Source organism: Melospiza georgiana, chromosome 14, assembly GCF_028018845.1.
Source record: "Melospiza georgiana isolate bMelGeo1 chromosome 14, bMelGeo1.pri, whole genome shotgun sequence".
Lineage (NCBI taxonomy): Eukaryota > Metazoa > Chordata > Aves > Passeriformes > Passerellidae > Melospiza > Melospiza georgiana.
In genome coordinates this window covers 14362780-14381638 of record NC_080443.1, presented here as the reverse complement: position 1 = coordinate 14381638, position 18859 = coordinate 14362780, and the positions used below count along the sequence as shown (strand labels likewise).

General features: G+C 49.5%; 1 protein-coding gene across 2 annotated transcripts in view; it reads right to left on the bottom strand.

Annotated features, from left to right (window-relative positions):
- Nucleotides 1-18859, bottom strand: part of PLEKHG4 (pleckstrin homology and RhoGEF domain containing G4) — an 84893-nt gene that overhangs the window by 10037 nt on the left and 55997 nt on the right. For both annotated transcript variants that reach the window (XM_058034324.1, XM_058034323.1), the window contains exons 12-14: nucleotides 16690-16812; nucleotides 15987-16178; nucleotides 51-994 (exon numbers count right to left, since the gene is read on the bottom strand). In XM_058034324.1, the coding sequence (XP_057890307.1) occupies nucleotides 51-994; nucleotides 15987-16178; nucleotides 16690-16812 (1259 nt within the window). The remainder of the gene's footprint in view (nucleotides 1-50; nucleotides 995-15986; nucleotides 16179-16689; nucleotides 16813-18859) is intronic.

Below are 18859 nucleotides of genomic sequence, written 5' to 3'. Positions count from 1 at the left end.
GCCTTTTCACCACCCTGAGAAAGGGAACACCAAATGTCACAGACACTTACCTGCCCCAGCTCTTGGCTTCTGCCCCGGAGAGGCAGCCCCTCTGTCCCTCCAGCAGGCAGTCTGCAGCCCAGCTGCTCACAGCTGGCTGCCTCAGAGCGAATGTCCTGTCCACGAGCTCAGTGCTGCTCACCTCCAGCCCCTTGATGAAGACGCCGGTGTTGCCGTAGCGGGCCGGCTCGCTCCTCTGGCAGCTGGCCCACAGGCTCTCACCATAAGGCAGGTCAAAGCTTTGGGCCTTCCGGAGCACCTTCCTGGGAGGCAGCTTCCCAGGGACAGGAGTGGATGTAGAAGACTGCCTCACCTCTGGGGCTTCTAAAATGCTCTCCAGGTTTGGCTTTTCTTCAGGAAGCACTGAAGACTTACAAGCCCTGCTGGCGAAAGAAATTCTGCTGGAGTGAGGACCAGGGCTGAGAGGAGCTGGGCAGACAAAAACTTCCCCAGCATCGACATCTCCAGGGCAGCTCAGGGAGGGTGAGGGAGCTTTCTCCCTAGTCCACTCCAGACAGCTGTTGCTTCTGCTGTAGCCATGAGATGTGCTCGGAGTCCTGTCCCAGTGGGACCTGGAGGTGGCCCCCTCAGAGTGCCTCCGGTGGGACTGAGTGCCACTCTCACTGCCAGCCTGGGGCTGCTCCCCCACAGCTGGGTTGCGGTCTGACAGCAGAGACTTCCTTGTTCTCAAGGCTGCTTCCAGTTTCTTTTCAAAAACCAGCTTGGTCTCCTGGCATTTAGACCATGCAAATTTCCACTGCTTGAGCCCCTTGTCACTCTTCAGCTCACAGGCCAGCTCCTTCATCTCCTGGAACCGGGCAGCACTGATGTCTGGGTGCTGCCCCTTGTAACTCTCCAGGCACTTGATGACATCTGCACAGTGCTCAGGAGAGTTGCAGTCCTCCATGCTGATACAGGCAAGGTGTCGCATCCCTTCCAAGGCCCACTCGTACGCCTGCAGAGCGAGAACAAAAAGCAACAGCCAGTCAGAGGGACTCAGTGAAGAACAACCCTAATTCAGTGCCTGAAGATAAGAGAAAGGATCAGTGTCTGGCCACCACAGTTCCTTGAGTGTAGGGAGTGGTGGGGGGGGGCAGCTATTGTCAATGGGGCTTAACAATTCAGCAAAACAAACAGCCCCTTATGCAGAGGGCTTCAGCTGTGCTGGCTGCTCTGCCACAGCCCCACCTCCCCGCCAGGTCCCTGCGAGCTGGCGCCCACACTGCTGGGCATGTTTGTCCTCTCTGGGCAGGGGGGGGCAGGGAAAGCTGCTGCTAAGACTGCAGGAATTCACACCTCAGTGTGGGCCTGCTCAGTATAAAACCTGGAACTCTCTCTCCTCTTTCGCCCAGCCACTTTCACCACTGTCAAACAGGATAAGGTCAAAGGGCACCAGTAAGCTGCAGGCAATGGGACTGCTGCTCCCTACACTGTTTTCCTGGAGTTGACAGCATACAGAAGCCACACCTGGGCTCTGTGGATCACCCCAAACGCTCTGACCCATCCTTGCAGCAAGGAAGAACCTGGGACCGTGCAGCTTGTGCATTTTCTGTGTCTGCTGGCAGCTTGTGTGGTGTGCTGTGCCTGCCTGGCTCTGCTTGCCACTGCACTACATGCTTGTGCTCGTTAGTCAAATACTGAGCTCAGCAGTTTATTTCTAATACTCCAGGAATGCTGGAAGCAGCTTCATGGGGCTTAACTCTAGCAGTGGTGCATATGCTGGCCTTGCTAAAACAGTTCTGCTGCATCAGTCAACCAAGAGAAGTGGGACAAAATGTGGTCCAGTGGGACAGATACAAAGGAACAGTGAGTGTATTATCACCATGCAAAGAATGGGGCTCAGCACCAAGACCTGTCATCAATCAAAAGCAGAAGAAAGACAAACATCTGACTTAGGCTGAAAAGCAACCATTTTCTCTATAAAGCAGAGATGGCAAGATGTAATGATAGAGTAAATAAGATGTGATCAGCTGCTGTAGGCCTGGCTAGAGAATTTTAATGGTCATCAGTAAAAACACAGGGTTATTTGTTGAAATCAGATACATAAGGTGGGGAAAACACTCTGGACAGGGCTGCCTGGCATCTTCTGCCAACTGCCCAACATCAGTGGATTTGCAGAAACACCACTGGATGCCCAGAAGTGAGCCAGACTATCTCTACCACTTGACCTGTCACAGGTTTCTTTGTGTACCTGCAGAGAAACAACATTCATAATAAGTGCCAGGAACAAAGTGATTGGTTTTTCCATTTTCCATTTCCTGAGCAGCCTCACTGTAGCAACCTTCACTCAGCTTAAATCACTTACTTTTATGCAGCTTTAGACATCAAGAAAATCTAGCCAATCTTTATGCAAGCAGACATTGCATCCCCAACAGGGAGATGGTGGTCAAACATCTCAGGTGCCAGGCTCACTCTCTGCTGGTGACACAGACAGGCAGGGCAGAAGGTATTTCATTCACATGATGCCCTGATGGGGATGGCTTTGACAGCCAAACACTGCTGTTTGTAGGAGAGCTGAATGCCAGCACAGCCTGCAGCCTGAGCAGAGTCACTCTAGGGCCAGATTCCACAGCAGCTCCCACAGCCATCCACATTCTCTTTTGAGCTGCAGCTGCATGTGTGCGTGCAGCCAGCCCCATTACTCATGCAGAGCAAGGAGCTGCTTCAGAAGCACCAGCAGCTGCTCAGGGAAAATGCTCCTCAGCTCCACCCAACTGCAGCATGGGACAATTCAGAGAGCAGCAGCCCCCTTTCCTCCCATCACCCTGCCTAGAGCAGCAACAGGCTCCTGACCTGCCTCTCTCTTGATCCAGGCTTTATGCTCCAGACTTGCCCACTGCTGGCAGCCAGGAGGGGTGTGCAGAGGCAGAGGACATGTCAGATTTTGGTGGGAATCTGCATTTGTCCTTGATGCAGAGGTTTTTCTATTTCCTGGAGGTGGAAGCATTTCAAGGCAAAGTGAATCCCCAAGTCCAGCAGATCTGCACAGCAGTGACAGATGGCCTATTCTGCTGTGGGGTTTTGAGCTGCCCCCTCCAGCTGGACATAAACCAACACCAGCCCCTTACAGCTCTGCCCAGAGCAAGGGCTGGCCATCCTTCTGGGCTAAGAAAGGGCACATCTCACCTCTCTGGCTGTGGAGGTCAATGGGTGATCCCCACTGAAGGCTGCATGCTGGCTGCCATTTGCTTGATGGGAAAAGTTGAACTCAAAAGACACACAGGGCTGTCAAAGAGGGTGCTGAGAGCAATGTTTAGGAGAGGGACATCCAGCAGGCCTGCCTGGACTCTACAGGAACCAGTCAGGAAGGCAGATGCCCTGTGAAGGCCTTATCTACTAATTTCCATGCACAGATAGGAGAGAGAGAAAAGAGACTTCTTTTATTTCCTGGAAATTCTTCAGATCTGCATGTGATTACTGTGAGGAGGGATTAGGGCTGCAAAGCACACAGGACAGCAGCCCCACCACCTCTCATCTTCATATGATCTCTGTCTGTTCTTGGCAAGGACACCAGGGCTGAGCAGAAATGACTCTCAATCTCGATGGCATTTCCTTCCATCACCAGTGCCTGTCACAGGCCAGCAAATAGCTCAGCTTTGTTCCCTGCACAATGGAGCAGCCTCCACATCCTGCAGCTTTGCTTGGTAACATGCTAAGTGACCACCAAGGCTTTCTCTAGCCTCATCATCTGCTTCAACTGCCCCTTTCTGCACATAAATGTCAATCTTCTCCAGGGACCAAGTGTGCCCCCATCCTTGTACAGGCAGGGGTATTGCTGTCACCTGTCCCCCAGTAAGGCTGCAAACACTCAGTCAAGCCAGGATACAGCCCTCTGGATGAGGGGCTTTTGGGGAGCAGGCAGCCCCACAGCTTCCCTGCAGAGCTGCAAGAGCTGCTCAGATAAAAGGAGGCACCTGTGCACAGGAAAGCTGAAACCTTCCCAACCATGTCTGGAACCAGGCAGGAAAGAGCCTGTACCTCAGCTTTTGATCTTTACAGGCAAGTTGTTACTGAACCTCTCAATTACAGGATTAAAGACAAATGTGCTTCCTGCATAAGCCTGACTGACCTATCCTGCAACAGCATCAGCAACAGGTTGGTCCTGCCAGGCTGCCCAGGGCTCTCAGGGAGCTGCCATGCTGAAAGGAAAAGCCAGGGACTTCACTGGATTATGGTGCAACCCTCAAACCCATCATCCTCTGCTGGTCTTCTGGTCATTTCACCATGGACAAGGCTTGCAGCACATTGAGGAGCTCCTGGAGTCTGTTGGGTTTGGCACCACTCAAGTACCATCTGCAAACACAGGCCCAGAGAAGTTGCTCAGCCCTGGCTCAGGGCACACTGCCAGCACTGAAAGCTTTCCAGGGGTCCTGGATCCTCACCTGAGCCACTACTCAGAAACTACACCTCCCCAGCCCAAACCTATCACAAACCTATCAGATTCCTTGCATACTCAAGGTTAAGTGACCTCTAAGACACCTTCTGGGTAGCCAAAAGAAGGAGCAGGCACTGTGCATCTCACATATATGCCAGAAGGGGCAATTTCAGGGGCCTGCCTTTGTGCAAACCTCCTTCATCCCTTCCTGTGAGGAGATGATGACAGTACCTATAATTCCTTTACAAATAGCAAACTGAATGTCTGAATAGGCAGAAGTGGGCAGATCAATTTTCTGCAGAAGCAAAATGCAGAAAAACCTTCTCTCTGCTGTGAGAAGGTTTCCTTTGGAATCTCAAATGCCTGCACAGTGCATCTTGAGACAGTCAAGATAGCCCTGGTGAGAGCAACAATACAGTCAGGAATGCAATTATGCTTGTGGGTATAATGACTGAAGGCCAGCAACAAGACAGACCAAGTTTCTCACTCTTCTGTACTGATGTCCCAGGACTGGAAGCCCCCATCTCCTCTGCTCTCTACAGCTCAGGGAGGGGGACGCAGCACAGCAGCTGAGAACACTGCCAAGGACAGCAGAAAATAAACTGACATACACAAGCCCTGATCCAGCTTGGTGCAGCTCCTGTACCCAGGCTGGGCTCCACTCTCCTGCTTCTCAGAGAGACACAACTGACTGTAGGTCTCTGTGGAAAGAAACAACTACACAGCCCTCCATTAACCAGACCTCCTCTCACCACCATTGTATTCTTTTTAAATGCCCTTAACTTCAGCTGTGAGCTTTAAGAGCAAAATGAGGTTAGCTTGCAGCAAAAGAGGCAAAACTGGTGCAGCCAGAAAAATTGAAAGCATCACAGGTACTGCTGTGAACTAAACAAAGCACTTCCCAACCTATGCAGGGTGTCACACAGGCTCTGAATCCTGCAGCTGCTCTGCTGGCCACCCACAGCCTTGGTAGTGACCCAAGGGCAGCTCAGACACAGACTGCAGCACTCCCAGCACAGGGGTAAAGACTGACAGGGACTCACCAGAACACCATTCCAAAGTAAATGCAGCTCAATTGCAAGAAAATGCTACTGCCATTGCTGATGTTTATTTGGGCTTATTCCCTCTAAAGTCCAACATGGCTTTAGGTTGATTTGAGAAGTGACTCCTGCTCACAGCATTGGTATGTCTCTTGTCACAGGCTGCTGCATGCACAGTGGTAGCAGGGACCCATGGCTGGACATGCTTTATATGCTGACAGTTCAGAAGGACCATGATTAAAACGTTATTTTACATCAAAATATACTGAAAGCAAAATTACTCAGGCTTACCTTACTTACCACAAAAACTGTCAGCTGGCAAATGGTGACAAGACTAACTCAGAGACCAAGCAGCTTCAGCAGAAAGTGGTCAGCTCACCACACACTGATCTGCCTTAGGCTTTCCTCAGGCTCCCACCTACCAGTACTAACAGCACCCGTGAAGAAAGGAGCAGGGAAAGAGCAACATTTCAGGATCTGCAGATGTTTCCTTGGCAAGGCTATCTCTTGGTTAAAAACAGACTTCATCCTACCTTCCCATCTGTCCAGAGGGAGTCCATACCCTGGCTGTGCCCAGCTCTGGGCTGTACATCATCCCCTACAGCCAGACTGAGGCAGGGCCCAGCTTCAGTGCATCATCTCAGCTCTGATTATTCACAAGCAAATGCTGCTAGCCTAAATACCAGATTGGGGGGCCTGGTAACCAGAGACAAGGCAGAGGGGGAAGGGGCCGTGCTTCACACAAGAGCTACTGAAGTGTGCAGAGAACACCCTGACTGGGCACAAGCCAGATACCCCTTCACAGTGCAGAAAACAGGGAGAGAAATCATTCCATCTGACCCCAAATTCAAGCAAGATGCAAAGTAAACCACCATCCAACATATAAGAGCTATGGAGCAAATACTGATTCCTCCTAAACATTGTGATGTTTTTCCACATCTCTAAGAGCTAAAAGCCCCTGCTCACTTCTACCAATATCTGCAGCTCCATGAGCAGGCAGCTCCACTCACACACAAGAAACCATGTAATTTCAGAGCCACAAGCATTTCAGCAAAGCCACCAAGTTAGAAGCAATCCCTCCTCGATGCAGAGGTTTGCTGTTACTCCCCTATCCTTCTGTAGCAGTCAACTTTTCCAAACTGCCTTTGCAGCCCTGTCTGTGATTCATTAGCAGCACAAACCAAACTAATCAAAACTGTGTCCTACATGGGATGTAGCTGGTAAAAGCTCAGCTTTAAAGACTAAAAAAAAGACTCATGCTCTTGAAATGAAGAGCTGAACTATTTCTGAGCTGCTGTGTAGCTCAGACAGCCTCCCCTCCTCCAAGGGAGAACAGACCACTGAAATCTTTAGTTTGCCTACAACTAGCTGCTAAGGAAAATAAACTTTAAATCCTGTATTTGCATTTCTGCCAGTTACCAAGTGCCAGCTGCTGTACAAACACTGTGGGAGGGCAAAGGATGAGAGATGAGCACAAACTAGAAACTCCTTGGATTTAAGCATAAAAAAGGAGAACAAGCAGATACCCCACAGCTGGGCAGGAAAGAACAACAAGGGGTCAGGGAAGCAGCACCTGTCAGGGTTGGTCTGGGCATGCCACAGTCCATGTACCATCAAAGGCTGCTCATTAGAGCAACGTGCTTGGCCATCCTTTTGCAGCAGCACTCTTGAACAGAGCTCAAAAATCCCTCAATTTGCCCTCTGGGCAGCCAGGCATGACAAGTCCAGGAGAGCCTAATTACAGGCAAATATAATTGGCTAAAATAAGATTGCACATGATTTCTGCTCTCTTGACGACAGCACGAGGACCCAAAGGGCAAATGTGGCTCTGTGTGCTGGAGCTGTCGTGCAGGACTCGTGCTGGCCCTGCTCCTCTCTAACTGCTGCCACTGCCAGGCAGCACCCAGGGGGTCAATTAGAAACAGGGTGACTCACCTGGGGAATCATGAGCTGCTACAATAACCCCTGCTTCACAGCAATTCTGAGATTCCACAAGAGCAGCCTGTGCCAGTTTCACCATAAATCTGTGTACAGGCACACACGTACATGTGTGTGACATGCATGTGTATATTTACTCGTGTATGTATGTACAAAATTACTCCCTAGGTAGCAGGGCAGCAAGTGGCAGATCTGCTTTCCTCAAAGCTCCAGTTTCTCATGACTGTAGCTTTGGGTGGATTCTGCACTGATTATTCTCCCCCTACTCTTCTGTCTCACTATAGAGATTTTCTCAACATTTAAAAGCTCCCAAGTCCAGAGGATCAGGGGCCAAGTCTGCTCCCAGTAAAACCAGAAACTTCAATGTATGCCTTTGCTGCAAACCAGTCTCTTCACATTTGAGGCACTGCCCATTTTTCCAGCAGCTTTGTTCACCAATGAGCCAAGAGCCCCATGCTACCAGCCAAGCTCAAGATCAAGCTACAGTGAGATGTGAGTCACCAAAGCTGGAGCTGGCAACTTGCACAACAGCAACAAATTACCCTTTCAGAGCCTAATGTCACCTCCAAAGGTTTTTTGCATGCTTTGCTTTTACATCTGTCCCAACAGTCACATCATCACACTGCTCAAATACCCCACTGTAATATCACCCCACAGGCAAGTGTGGACAGACTGGACTGTGGTGGGTGTCTCCCCTCTGCCCTGGCTCCCTTCTAATGAGGTTCCTCATGCTCCATGCTGGGGATTGCAAAACCTCCAGTATGCCCTTGGGCCTGCATGGAGAAATGGGGTGCTTTCTCTGTAGTCTTCATTTCACATCCTTTCCCTTGTGACAAGCTGAGCCAAACTCTGCTTAACTATAGCATGATGAGTTGGGATCTCTCTGCACTGCACTTTGGGCGCTTGTGCCCTGGGAGATGTGGAGCTAAAACTGGATCCAGACACCCAGCACATTCACTGGCTCTCTCCTCTGCAGGGGCACTGACAATGCTGGAAACAGCTCCTTGTTTAAGAGCACACCAAGATGTGCTTGGAGGGTGCAAGGCCCTGCAGAGCAGTCGGTGCTTGGGAGAGCCCTGTCCATATGTCCAGGGCTTTGATATGCAGATGGAGCCATTGTGAGCTTCAGTTCCATCTGGACACTGAGGGGAGCTTCATGACCAGATTGCTTGAACAGATCTATTTAACTCCCATGACTAAAGGGAATTCCAGCCTCCAGGAGGATCCCAGCATCCAGATGGATGCCAGCACACAGAAATTCACAAAATCTGTCACCCTGTGCAGCTTCTATCCCAAGATTAGAGGGGAAAAAAGTACCCAAACTTTGCACTGCACGCATGCACAAGGCTGGGCCCAGCTGAAGGGAGATCTCTGCTGGCATCAGATCTCACACTTTAAGAACACACATTCCCCTTGCACCTAAGCTCCAATGTGAGCTGGGAAATCCCTAAACCTGCTGAGTGGAAATGCTGTTTCCCTGCCACGACTGACTGTCAATTTATGCTCATGGCAGCCAAGGACACTGAGGAATTGTTACACAGACTGACAATCAAGGCTGAAGGTGGTTTCAGCATGTCAGGCATGACTCCCTGCATACATGCAGTGGCAGAACATGCTGGCACTCCTTGGGTCACAGAAGGCACATGAAGGGCACATACCCCACCATCCCAACACGTGCCACACACTGGCTGGCTCCCTCAGACTGTTCCTGCTGCGTCCTCCATCGAGGGGAATTCGGCCAGCACAGTAGGAGGGAGAAGGACCCCAGATGAATCAAGGCTTTGCCTCTCTGCACATGTCACAAACACATCACAGAGCTCATTCTGCACTAAAGCACTGCCTGAGGTGCTGGAACAGGTGCTCAAAAGCGTCTTAACCCAAGAACCTCTCACCTTCAACTGCAAATTGCACTTGGATTTAGCACATGACAAAAACCTAATTAATTCACTGCTGCTGCCCTGTAACACTGAGGGACAAATGAGTCTCACACCTATGTTGTGCAACCAGAAAGGAGCACTGAGTGCTGGTGCTAACTACTATTTAGCTTTTACCTCCTGCCACAGAGCTTGCCAGGGCTACTGCTGTACTTTTGACCATACAGTTTTTGATGAAACATAGCAGAAAATAACCCTAGCCCCAGCAGAGCTAGCAGTGATTTACTGAAGAATCTGTAAGACAGAGCAGATTCCAAATCACTAATTTTGCAAGACAGAAAAATCTGATCTGTAACAGATCAGATTTAAGTGTTCAGGACTTCTTGTTTGTACAAGAGGCCTATCTCCAAGGCAAAGCAGAAACTTTCTAATGCATGAATACACTTTGATAGGAAAGTAAACACTAGACTCTTTTTAACCTTGCAGGAAGATTTCTCCAGCAAAAACCTGGCAGGAAGGAGAGGGGAGAAATTTCACGCATTAACCTTGCATGAACTCTGCCAGAGGATCGATTTTCCTTCAGGCTCATTCCCCCAACTGCTTCAGGCTGTGCATGAAAAAGGACACCCCTGAAATAGGAGAACAAATCAGACTAGATGTCTGTCTAGGGGCACGACTTCACAGCCATGACTGAGGAAGGAGAGAGAAAGAGAGATGAGACAGCTGCTGTCAGACAATGCTGAAGCCAGACAACAGTGGCTTCCCCTAAAACAGCACAGTAACTATTCCTCTCCCATGCCCTTTGGATCTCCTTTCATCATCCTGAGAACTTGCATCAGTAACAAGATCAAAATTGTTATTTGGGAATGTTATGCAGAAAAGCAAAGACAATCTCTGCACAGAGGTGTAGAGAGAATAGTGCATGTTAAGTCCCAGGGACTTTATTACAAACCACAGCAAAATCTCATTTGCTCCAAGCTGCTGTGGGGTAAAACCATGTTCTGACCTGTGCAGAACTGCTGGCAGCATCATGGAACAGGGACCTATGTCTCCGTTTACAGTAAGCTACAGTAAGGATACACCAAATGTCTTTTTTTCCACTTAGGTGCTGAGTTCTACACTGTGCTTCTCCAAGCACATTCCCAGAGCAGGGAATCATAGCACCCTTTCAGTAAAATACTTCTCAAACTCTGCCAAACAGCCTGCTACAAAAAAATCACACTTTCAGGTTGCAGACACCAGGATCCTTTCCAGCTTCCCACAGATCAGCATTCACAACCCTCCTTTTCTCACCAAAGGCTAAGAAAAAAAACATCAATAATTTATCACCTGGAAGGGACTTTTTTCCCCTCTAAAAGATCATCTGCAAAATTGTATCTGGTACATAATCTGAAATGAAACACAGCAGAAAACTAGGTATCAGCAGGTCTCTGTTCTGAAACTTTTGAGGAGAAGTCAGAGATAACATTTGTGGAAGGCAACTTATTTAGCATACTCCAGATATCTGCTGACAAATCTAAGATGAGATCCATCTCTAAAAGCTGGGAGTGCTGTGCCAGCAGGTCTCAGTCACCTGGGGGGCAGGAACCCAGCAAACCTTGGAACAGACCAGGAGAGCAACCCCTTCCTGTGCTGTGTACAACATTTGACAGAAGTCCTGGAGGCTGAGAGGTACCACCTGCCCTGCACAAACATCCAGTCTGTCTGCAGCACTCAGCCCTGGCAGCAACTTCTAGCTGTAGGGAAATTATGCCCACTGAAATGATCACTTAATAACTTCTAATAAAGAGAAAGAGGGAGTTCTAATAAAGAGAAAATCTGCTCTGCTACAGACAGCACAGCCCTGGAACTCAGAGGGACCATGCAAAGATGCCCAGAGCCCAAGGGGCTCTGTCTGAGCGCACAAAAGCCGCACACAAAGCGCTCTGATTCACCCTGGATGCACAGACACGCACAAGCAGCCGAGTGAAAAGCCTTCCCTACACTGTTTCAAACACCAGCACAGCTCACACGTCAGCCTGCACTCTGTACTTACAGGAGGGTTTGCTGTGTCCGTCTGCTGCCGGAGTCGGGATGGGGTGACTGAGACTTGCAGGGAAAGGTGCATGGAGAGAGGAGAGCGATGGGAAGGGCCCCGGCCCCTCTTCGGGCCCCAGAGCAGCAACACTTGCTCACGGGATGGAGCGAGAAAAGGCTGGCATTCCTACAGCAGCAAGGACAATGGGGAGGGATGAGGAGGCACTGCCATAATCAAATGCAGGCCAGCTGGCCCTCCCCCAGGAAGGGCAGGCACCTCCTTCACTTGCCAAAGGCTTTGTTTTCTAAGCCACAAAGAACAAAGTGGCTGAGGAGGAGAGCACAGGGGAACCCACTGTGGGGGCAGGTCCATCCAGAAGCACAGGTAACTCATTCCTGGAGATGTAAACACAGATGGAGAGGGGCTGGGCAATATTCTGCCCACTCCTAGCAGAAGTCAGAAGCAGCAGCTCCTTGAGTGCAGCAAAAAAAAAGACAGACAACTGAGGAACAAGAATCAGCAGAGGTTGATGGTCAGGGGTCCTTTGAGGGAAAAGATCCAAGGGAAACAGAGAACACCACTGAAGGAACTGCTTGTGGAACAGAGCCCTAAGAAATCCCAAGAAATGGGAAACCCTACCATTTCTCAACCCACCTTGCCCCAACAATCCTCAGCAGTGAGAACTGAAGCTGAACAACTTCCCTCAGAAAGCAAACATAAGGCAAGAGCTCAAGCTGCAAGAGACTCACAAGCTGTGGCAGGGCAATGACCACACTTTCCCTGAGCACCAGTGAGGCACCATCTTGCACAACATCCTGAGAAGCAGGAAAAAGCCCCTGGAGCTGCCTCAGGCCCTCCTGTAATGATACAGGCAGTTCAGCTCTGGGCACCACATCACCACACAGCCACAGGGTATGCAGGTGCTGATGGGACACTGCTCCTTCTGGTTGGGTCAGTGCTTTCTTCCACTTGTACCAGCAAGGATCATGCACCTTCACTCCTGACCTCCAGCAGGACTGGTTGTCATCCCAGACCTGGTAGAGACTGTCCTGTGTGCTCTGGCTCACTGGACATGCTGCTGCAAGCAAGGTGCTCCGTTCTTGATAAGGCACATTTCAAACATGCAGTCCAGGTAACCTGCACTTCACTTATGGTAAAGTCAACAACATGGGATATAAGAGTGTTCTGGGAAATAATTCACCCAGAGAGAGCTTGAGGAAGGAAAAAATATGAAGGCTAAAGAGACAAACAAGGAGAGGAAGACTTGCTGGGGCTGCTCCTGGTGTATGTATGGCAGTGTTATTGGATACTGGGGACTGTCCTGCAGGAATCCCAGAACAAAACAGACATCAATGCTTTTGGTGCACCATCCACACCCTTGCTTGTTCAGCTGCCCAGTTTTTCCCCAAAGCACTGTATGGTGCCAGATTCCAGCGCAGTCTTGGAACTGAGTAAACAAGGGACAGTGGCCAAACCAGGCTCGAAGCCACAGGCAGATGGCAGGACCCTGAATATACCCACACTGACTTTGTGGGACTGAAAAACAATCCTCCAGCCCACAGTCAGGGGTGGGGAAAGCAGCTTCCTTCACTGTTCTCCTGCCTCAGCCCAACCATCATCCACCCCCCTGTCAGGCACCAAGGGCTCCTGCCACAAAGGAAGCGGGGACAAATGGAAACATCCAGCTTGGCACCAGCCATGTCTTTGGGGAGGGAACCCTGCCAGCCCATGTGCAAGCTCCATGTGGTCTGGCCCAGCTCAGGCTGCCTCATTGCAAGGAGCTCTGACAGGCCTTCAGGAACTGCCAAGCAGTGAAAAAAAACAGTACAGCATCTTGATGGGGCATATGGGGTTATGCTGTGCTGTCCCACGGCCTGTCCAGCAGCCACAGCCCTACAGAACACCTGCCCACCACATGCAGGAGGGCCACATGCAGGCCTGCCATTCCCAGCAGGCAGAGAGGTATGTGAGGGATGAACACCATGATCCCCGTGGTGGGTGCTCCACTCCCTTGGCACAGGCTGAGATGTTTGGAGAGCTGAGCTTGCCAGCTCATTTCCATAGTGTACATTGCTTACACATCCTTGGGCTTCTTCCCCAAATCCTGGGGTTTGGCACTGTGCAGGCTCTTTACGAGAAGGAATATCAAGGACATGGCTCATTGTAGACTCCTGCTGTAGATATGCCCTCAGATATTAGGGAAGAGACAAGGGAGTTAGGCAGGCACTGACAAGATCAATGCAGGAGGGTCAAAAGCAGCTCAGTATCAGGAGACAGTGAAATCAGTTCAGATAAGATCTTCTGCTTATCCCCCACCTCCCAGACCACACCACTAACTTTGCTTTGGGAAGGCAGAAAGCATTCTGGAGATCAACATCAAACTCAGGCACTGAAAGAACTTTCATGCTGTGCAGAAATTTCTGCACTGATCCTACAGCTGCAGGATGTATCCCCCTCCACTCCTTGTTTCACTTGGCCACTGGTTCACAGTACACACACAGTATATTTACACCACCAGAATTGTTTATAACTCTACTGAAACCAGTGAGATCAAAATCCTCCTCCTTCCCTGAGCCAGCTGCCTCCCCTCCACACAAAGCAGTGTGAAAACACACTGTGCCACCATCATTCTGTTTTCACTGGGGCCATGCAGCATGAAAGGCACAACCAAGAGGGCTGCTGCTGCTGACAAGGATTGCATCCTGGAGTTTTCATCCACCAAAAAAGCTGGAATGCCCTCAGAAAATTAATGGGTCACTGTTGGGGTCTATGTAGCATTTGTGTCTCTGAAAAGGCTTTGAAGCTGTGGAGGAACACACTGCTATAGTCATGTCCAACTATTCTGGCAGCCCAAGAGCTACCAGCACAATGTAACTTCCATGCCAGAACAGAGCATTGAACAGCCTGGAAGCTTTGGGGAGTCCTCAGAACCTTGCAGAACCTGAAGGGGCTCCAAGAGAGCTGAGGAAGAACTTTGGACAAGGGAGAATGGCTTCAAACTGACAGAGGGCAGGGTTGGATTGGATATTAGGAAGAAATTCTGCCCTGTGAGGGTGGTGAGGCCCTGGCACAGGCTGTCCAGAGAAGCTGTGGTTGTCCCATCCCTGTAAGTGTTGAAGGCCAGGATGGGGGTTGGTAGCAACCTGGTCTAGTGGGTGGCAGCCCTGCCTGTAGCAGGGAAGTTGGAACTGGATGATTCCTTTAAAGTCCCTTCAAGCTCAACCCATTGTTTGGTTCTCTGATCATGTGCTACAGTCCACATTTGTGCTCCAGAGACTTCCAGCTCTGCCTGGAAGGGTTCACATACAACCAATGTTTGGCTTGGCTGCAGAATTGTCAGTATGCCAAACAAGGCTTGGTGCTTTTGTGTGCCTCAATTTATCAAAAAAAACATGAGAAAACCCTTCCCAGGATCCTTCCCAGGATCCCCCATGATGGCAAGGGGTGTTCAAGTACCAGAGCAGCCCCTGAACATCTCTGACCAGTGAGGCAGAAAAGCACAGGTTCTTGCCATTCTCCTGTGGCACAGGAAGCAATTCTCTCTCTATTGGGATGAAAAAAAATTACGTATTTCCACAGCACAAGAGGGTCCTCCACCTGCACAGCAAACTGCAGAGATGAGCCAGAGCAGACCTGCAGAGCATCACCAAACAAACTCAATCCTCATTGCCTGACAGCAGTGCTCTGGGCTGCTTTCTCCACTTTCCTGCCTCACACAGGATGCTTTTCCATGTTTTCATGTTTAGCTGATTTTCCTCCCTCCTCCCCTGAGCACTTCTGGCTGCCAAGGCAGCTCAGAGACAGCAACTAAGTGGCACCTACATCTGGTACAGCTTAACTTTTAGTGTCTATTCTTTCTGGAATTTGAGAACTTCAATACCCAATGTTTGTACAAGTGTGGAATAAATGGAACACAGGCTCCCTGGCTTTCTGTTCTTGCCAAAGTTGTATTTTAAAATGCACTTAGAAAATCCTACTGCTTTTTCATCTGCAACTTTAGAAATTAAAGAACACCAAATCCAACTGCAGATCTGCTAAATGGGTGCATTGCACTAAACCAAACAGGTGGGAAGGTCAGGTACTCAGCACAGTCACCACACACATGCTGTCCTCCTGCTTCCCACATCCCTGTGATGATCCAGGGATGCCTTGTTCCCTCAGCCACACTTCCCAGCTCTCCATTCTGGTGTTCCCTTTCCTCATGCAGGCCTCCACATGGGAGGAGTTGGACTGTATTTAGGACTGACAAGTAGAGTGCTACTCCTGATGGGTTAACAGGCTGAATTGGCCAATATGTAAGGATAAAGCAGGAAAATGCAGGCAGCCTTCCCTGGCATGATGGCCAGGACTGGACACAATCAGCCCATCTCTTGGCCCTTGTCATCAGAGCCAGCACTGCCACAATCCTTCTGCCCACTGTTGCCATGAAAGGGGTTAAAAAGCTCCAGCTCAGAGAGCAGAAAACCTCTATGCTTAACAGATGTGGACATTTTCTGGAAGACACACCCACCCCTTCTCCCACATACTGACTTGAAAAAAATCACAGCAGACACACGAGCACGAGGGGACTGCTGCAGGTTATAGATCCAGCTCCCTGATGGAGCAAATACTACATTTCACACCTTTCATAAACAATCTAGCACTGGACTGAGTCCAAGCAGACTTTTTACACCCTCCTCTGTGCAGCAGATGCCTTGTCTTACCTTGTCAAAGAATTCATATAGCCTGACTGTTTCACAGACTCTGTGCCTTGTTTCATCCAGCTGGGTGCAGAAATCCTCCAGCTCATCTTCGTAGGTCTGCAGCTTTACCCTGTAAGAATGCACATCCACAAAGGAAAGATCTTCCCATTGATTCATCTTCTTTAATGCTTCCTGTCCCCTTCTGCAATATTCCTGAAAACAAAAAGGAATTGTTTATGAGGATAAAGAGCTGGAATCAACACTAAGTAGTCTTCAAGGCCATTAACAGCTAGGGCTAACTAGACTGGTTTTCAAGGTTCAAACCACATGAGCAGGGGTGTCTTTGTTTACAGCAGAATTTTGAAGCCTGATCTCATGATTTACACTTGTCACACAGCAGCTTGTAAAGGCCTACACAGCAAGACCATGGCTCAGTCAAGACCAGAAAAAGGCAGTGTTACAAGCACATCAAAGGAGGAACAAAAAAATCCATCTTTCAACCCAGTAGTTGTTTTCCCAAGACTGGTAAATGCCATCTACTAAGTGTTGAGCTGGTGGCTTTGTCTGCAAAAGGAGAGCAGGGAGACTATGTAGTGAGAGGGAATGACACACACTTTGGTGGTGAACCCTCTTAGCACCATGTGTTTGGCTGAGCACATACAAGACACATATGCTACCAACTCAGATGCTGGAGAATATAATTTTCCAATTTGACAACACTTACACTGGCAACAAGATCAAACTCCTTGAACTGCTTTTGTGCTTGAAGCAGCATCTCCAAAGAATCATCCAGGTTGACAGTTTCCTTTAGCCGTTTTCTGCCAACATTCTCAATCCAACTGCTGACCTAGAAGAAAAGGGATAAGCCCTGCTTGTTAGTCACCCTGTGCCACTCACCAAGGCAGGCCTTTATGTGGAAAGAGCAAGGAACTGCTCTCATAATGCTGGCCATCTCATTACTGGAAAGAATGAGTGTAGACTTCTCCCCCCCAATCCAGCATTTCAGTCTGAGCCTCCTGCTCAGAGTTTTTCCATTTCAGGTTACAGAGTAATTGAAAAGCTCTGCTATTGCTCACTAGCCTTAGGCATAAACAGGGCAAGTGGCTGCCTGGGCTCTGTTTTGGGTGAGCCATGGTCTAAAGCAAGCTCTGCAACTTGCACACTGGCCTGACATTCCTATTATTGTTACCCCCAACTGGGATCAAATCTTCTGCTGCCAGATTTCCTACATCACTTCCCTTTTCTGACTGGCAGGACATGAACCATGTCAGTGTGAATGTATTGATGGATTCTCCCCATCTGCAATGCTCCACTGGTCTCTGGGACTCTCAGCTACTGGTTTTCTGAAGGCAGCTCTCCACAAAGCTGAGCAGCAACTGCATGTTCCTCAATGGAGCCCAGCTACTGCTGCAGTTATCAGCCCATATCCTCAAAGAGGGGTAGAGGACTGACTAACAAGAGCATCCTAAGAGCAAAGCAGTCACAGGAGGCCAGGCAGGATAACACAGCACCTCCATCATCACTAGGTTTTAAAAACAGGCTGGTAAACTTGTCTGCAATGCTCCAGGCATAGGTGCACCTGGGGGAAGGGACAGACTAAGTGCTTCCTAACGCCCACACATCCTGTTTGCCTATGTCACCTGAATCCATATCCCAACTCAACCCCATAGTCAAGGACAAACTCCTAGTTTTGTGGACTGTGAGAAGGTTACAAGGAGCAAGCCCACTGGCAAGAGGAAGAGATGGTGGTGGGTTCTCAGTACTGCAGAGAGGCACACTGCTGCTGCCTAGAGCTCCCAGGCAGGTGTAACAGCAGGAGCAGCTCCTACCACCATTGGTGATCTACAAGCAAAGTAACCCAGGAGCGGATGATTGTTACTCAATTCAACAAAAAATAAAATTCAACTTAAAGCAGAAAGAGGTTGCAGTGCTTGCTTTTGTGCCTTTTTTCATTTGTGTTTGGTATTAGGAACCTGTGAGTTTAGCAGGAGTCTCTACCAGGTTCTTGCAACAGACTTCTTGTCCCGAGCACGTCCTGCATGGCGCCCCAGTGTCTACCTGCAAATGGGAAGTCATTAAACTCCCAGATCCACCTTGGCCTGTGAAAACACTAGGTAGGCTGCAGCCTTCTTTGCAAATCCAGTTCCCACTAGAAGAGAGGAGCCCAGAATCCCAGAACAGCAATAGCGAAACTGATCCTAATCATGATTTTTAAGGATACGCAAACTTCTCATTGTTGATGAGTTACAGCACAGGAAACCATTCCATCCCATAATTTCAACATTGAGTTCAAGCTCAGGGATCTGCAACACTGAAAGGACTGATCAGCTCTTGGAGGATACTCAGATGTGAGCTGCTTTATGACTTTTTGAGGTCCTTTATCAACATGGCTACAGGTTTCAAAGGTCTTTCTGAAATCCAGTGCCCGTTTGCTTCAGTTATCCCACGGCTGTCAAGAGTTTCAACAAGCACTAAATGAAGGGAAGTTGAAGGCCCCACAGAAGTGCAGAGGGTGGGAGGCTGAGCACGGCTCTTGCACTAAGGACAAGAAGCTGTTCCCTTCCTGGAGCCTGTAGAGAGGGCTGCACCCAAAGGCAAACCTGTGTGCCTGGGGCTGCACCCAGAGGAGAAGGAGTGTGCCTGGACTTATCAGATATCAGGGACTTGAGAACAGCACAGGAATCTAAACAACAGAGTACACAACAGGGACGGGCAGCCAGTGTGGGACAGGGATATTCTGCAACAGGATGTAAGGTGATCCTGCAGGAGCTACAGCCCAAAGGGGACATGCAGACTTATCAGCTTGTTGACATCACTCTGCTGCTTCTCAAGGTGAAGTATGAAGACTATTTCATCAACAGCCTTGCTGAGAGAGTCAGAAAAGACACCCAACC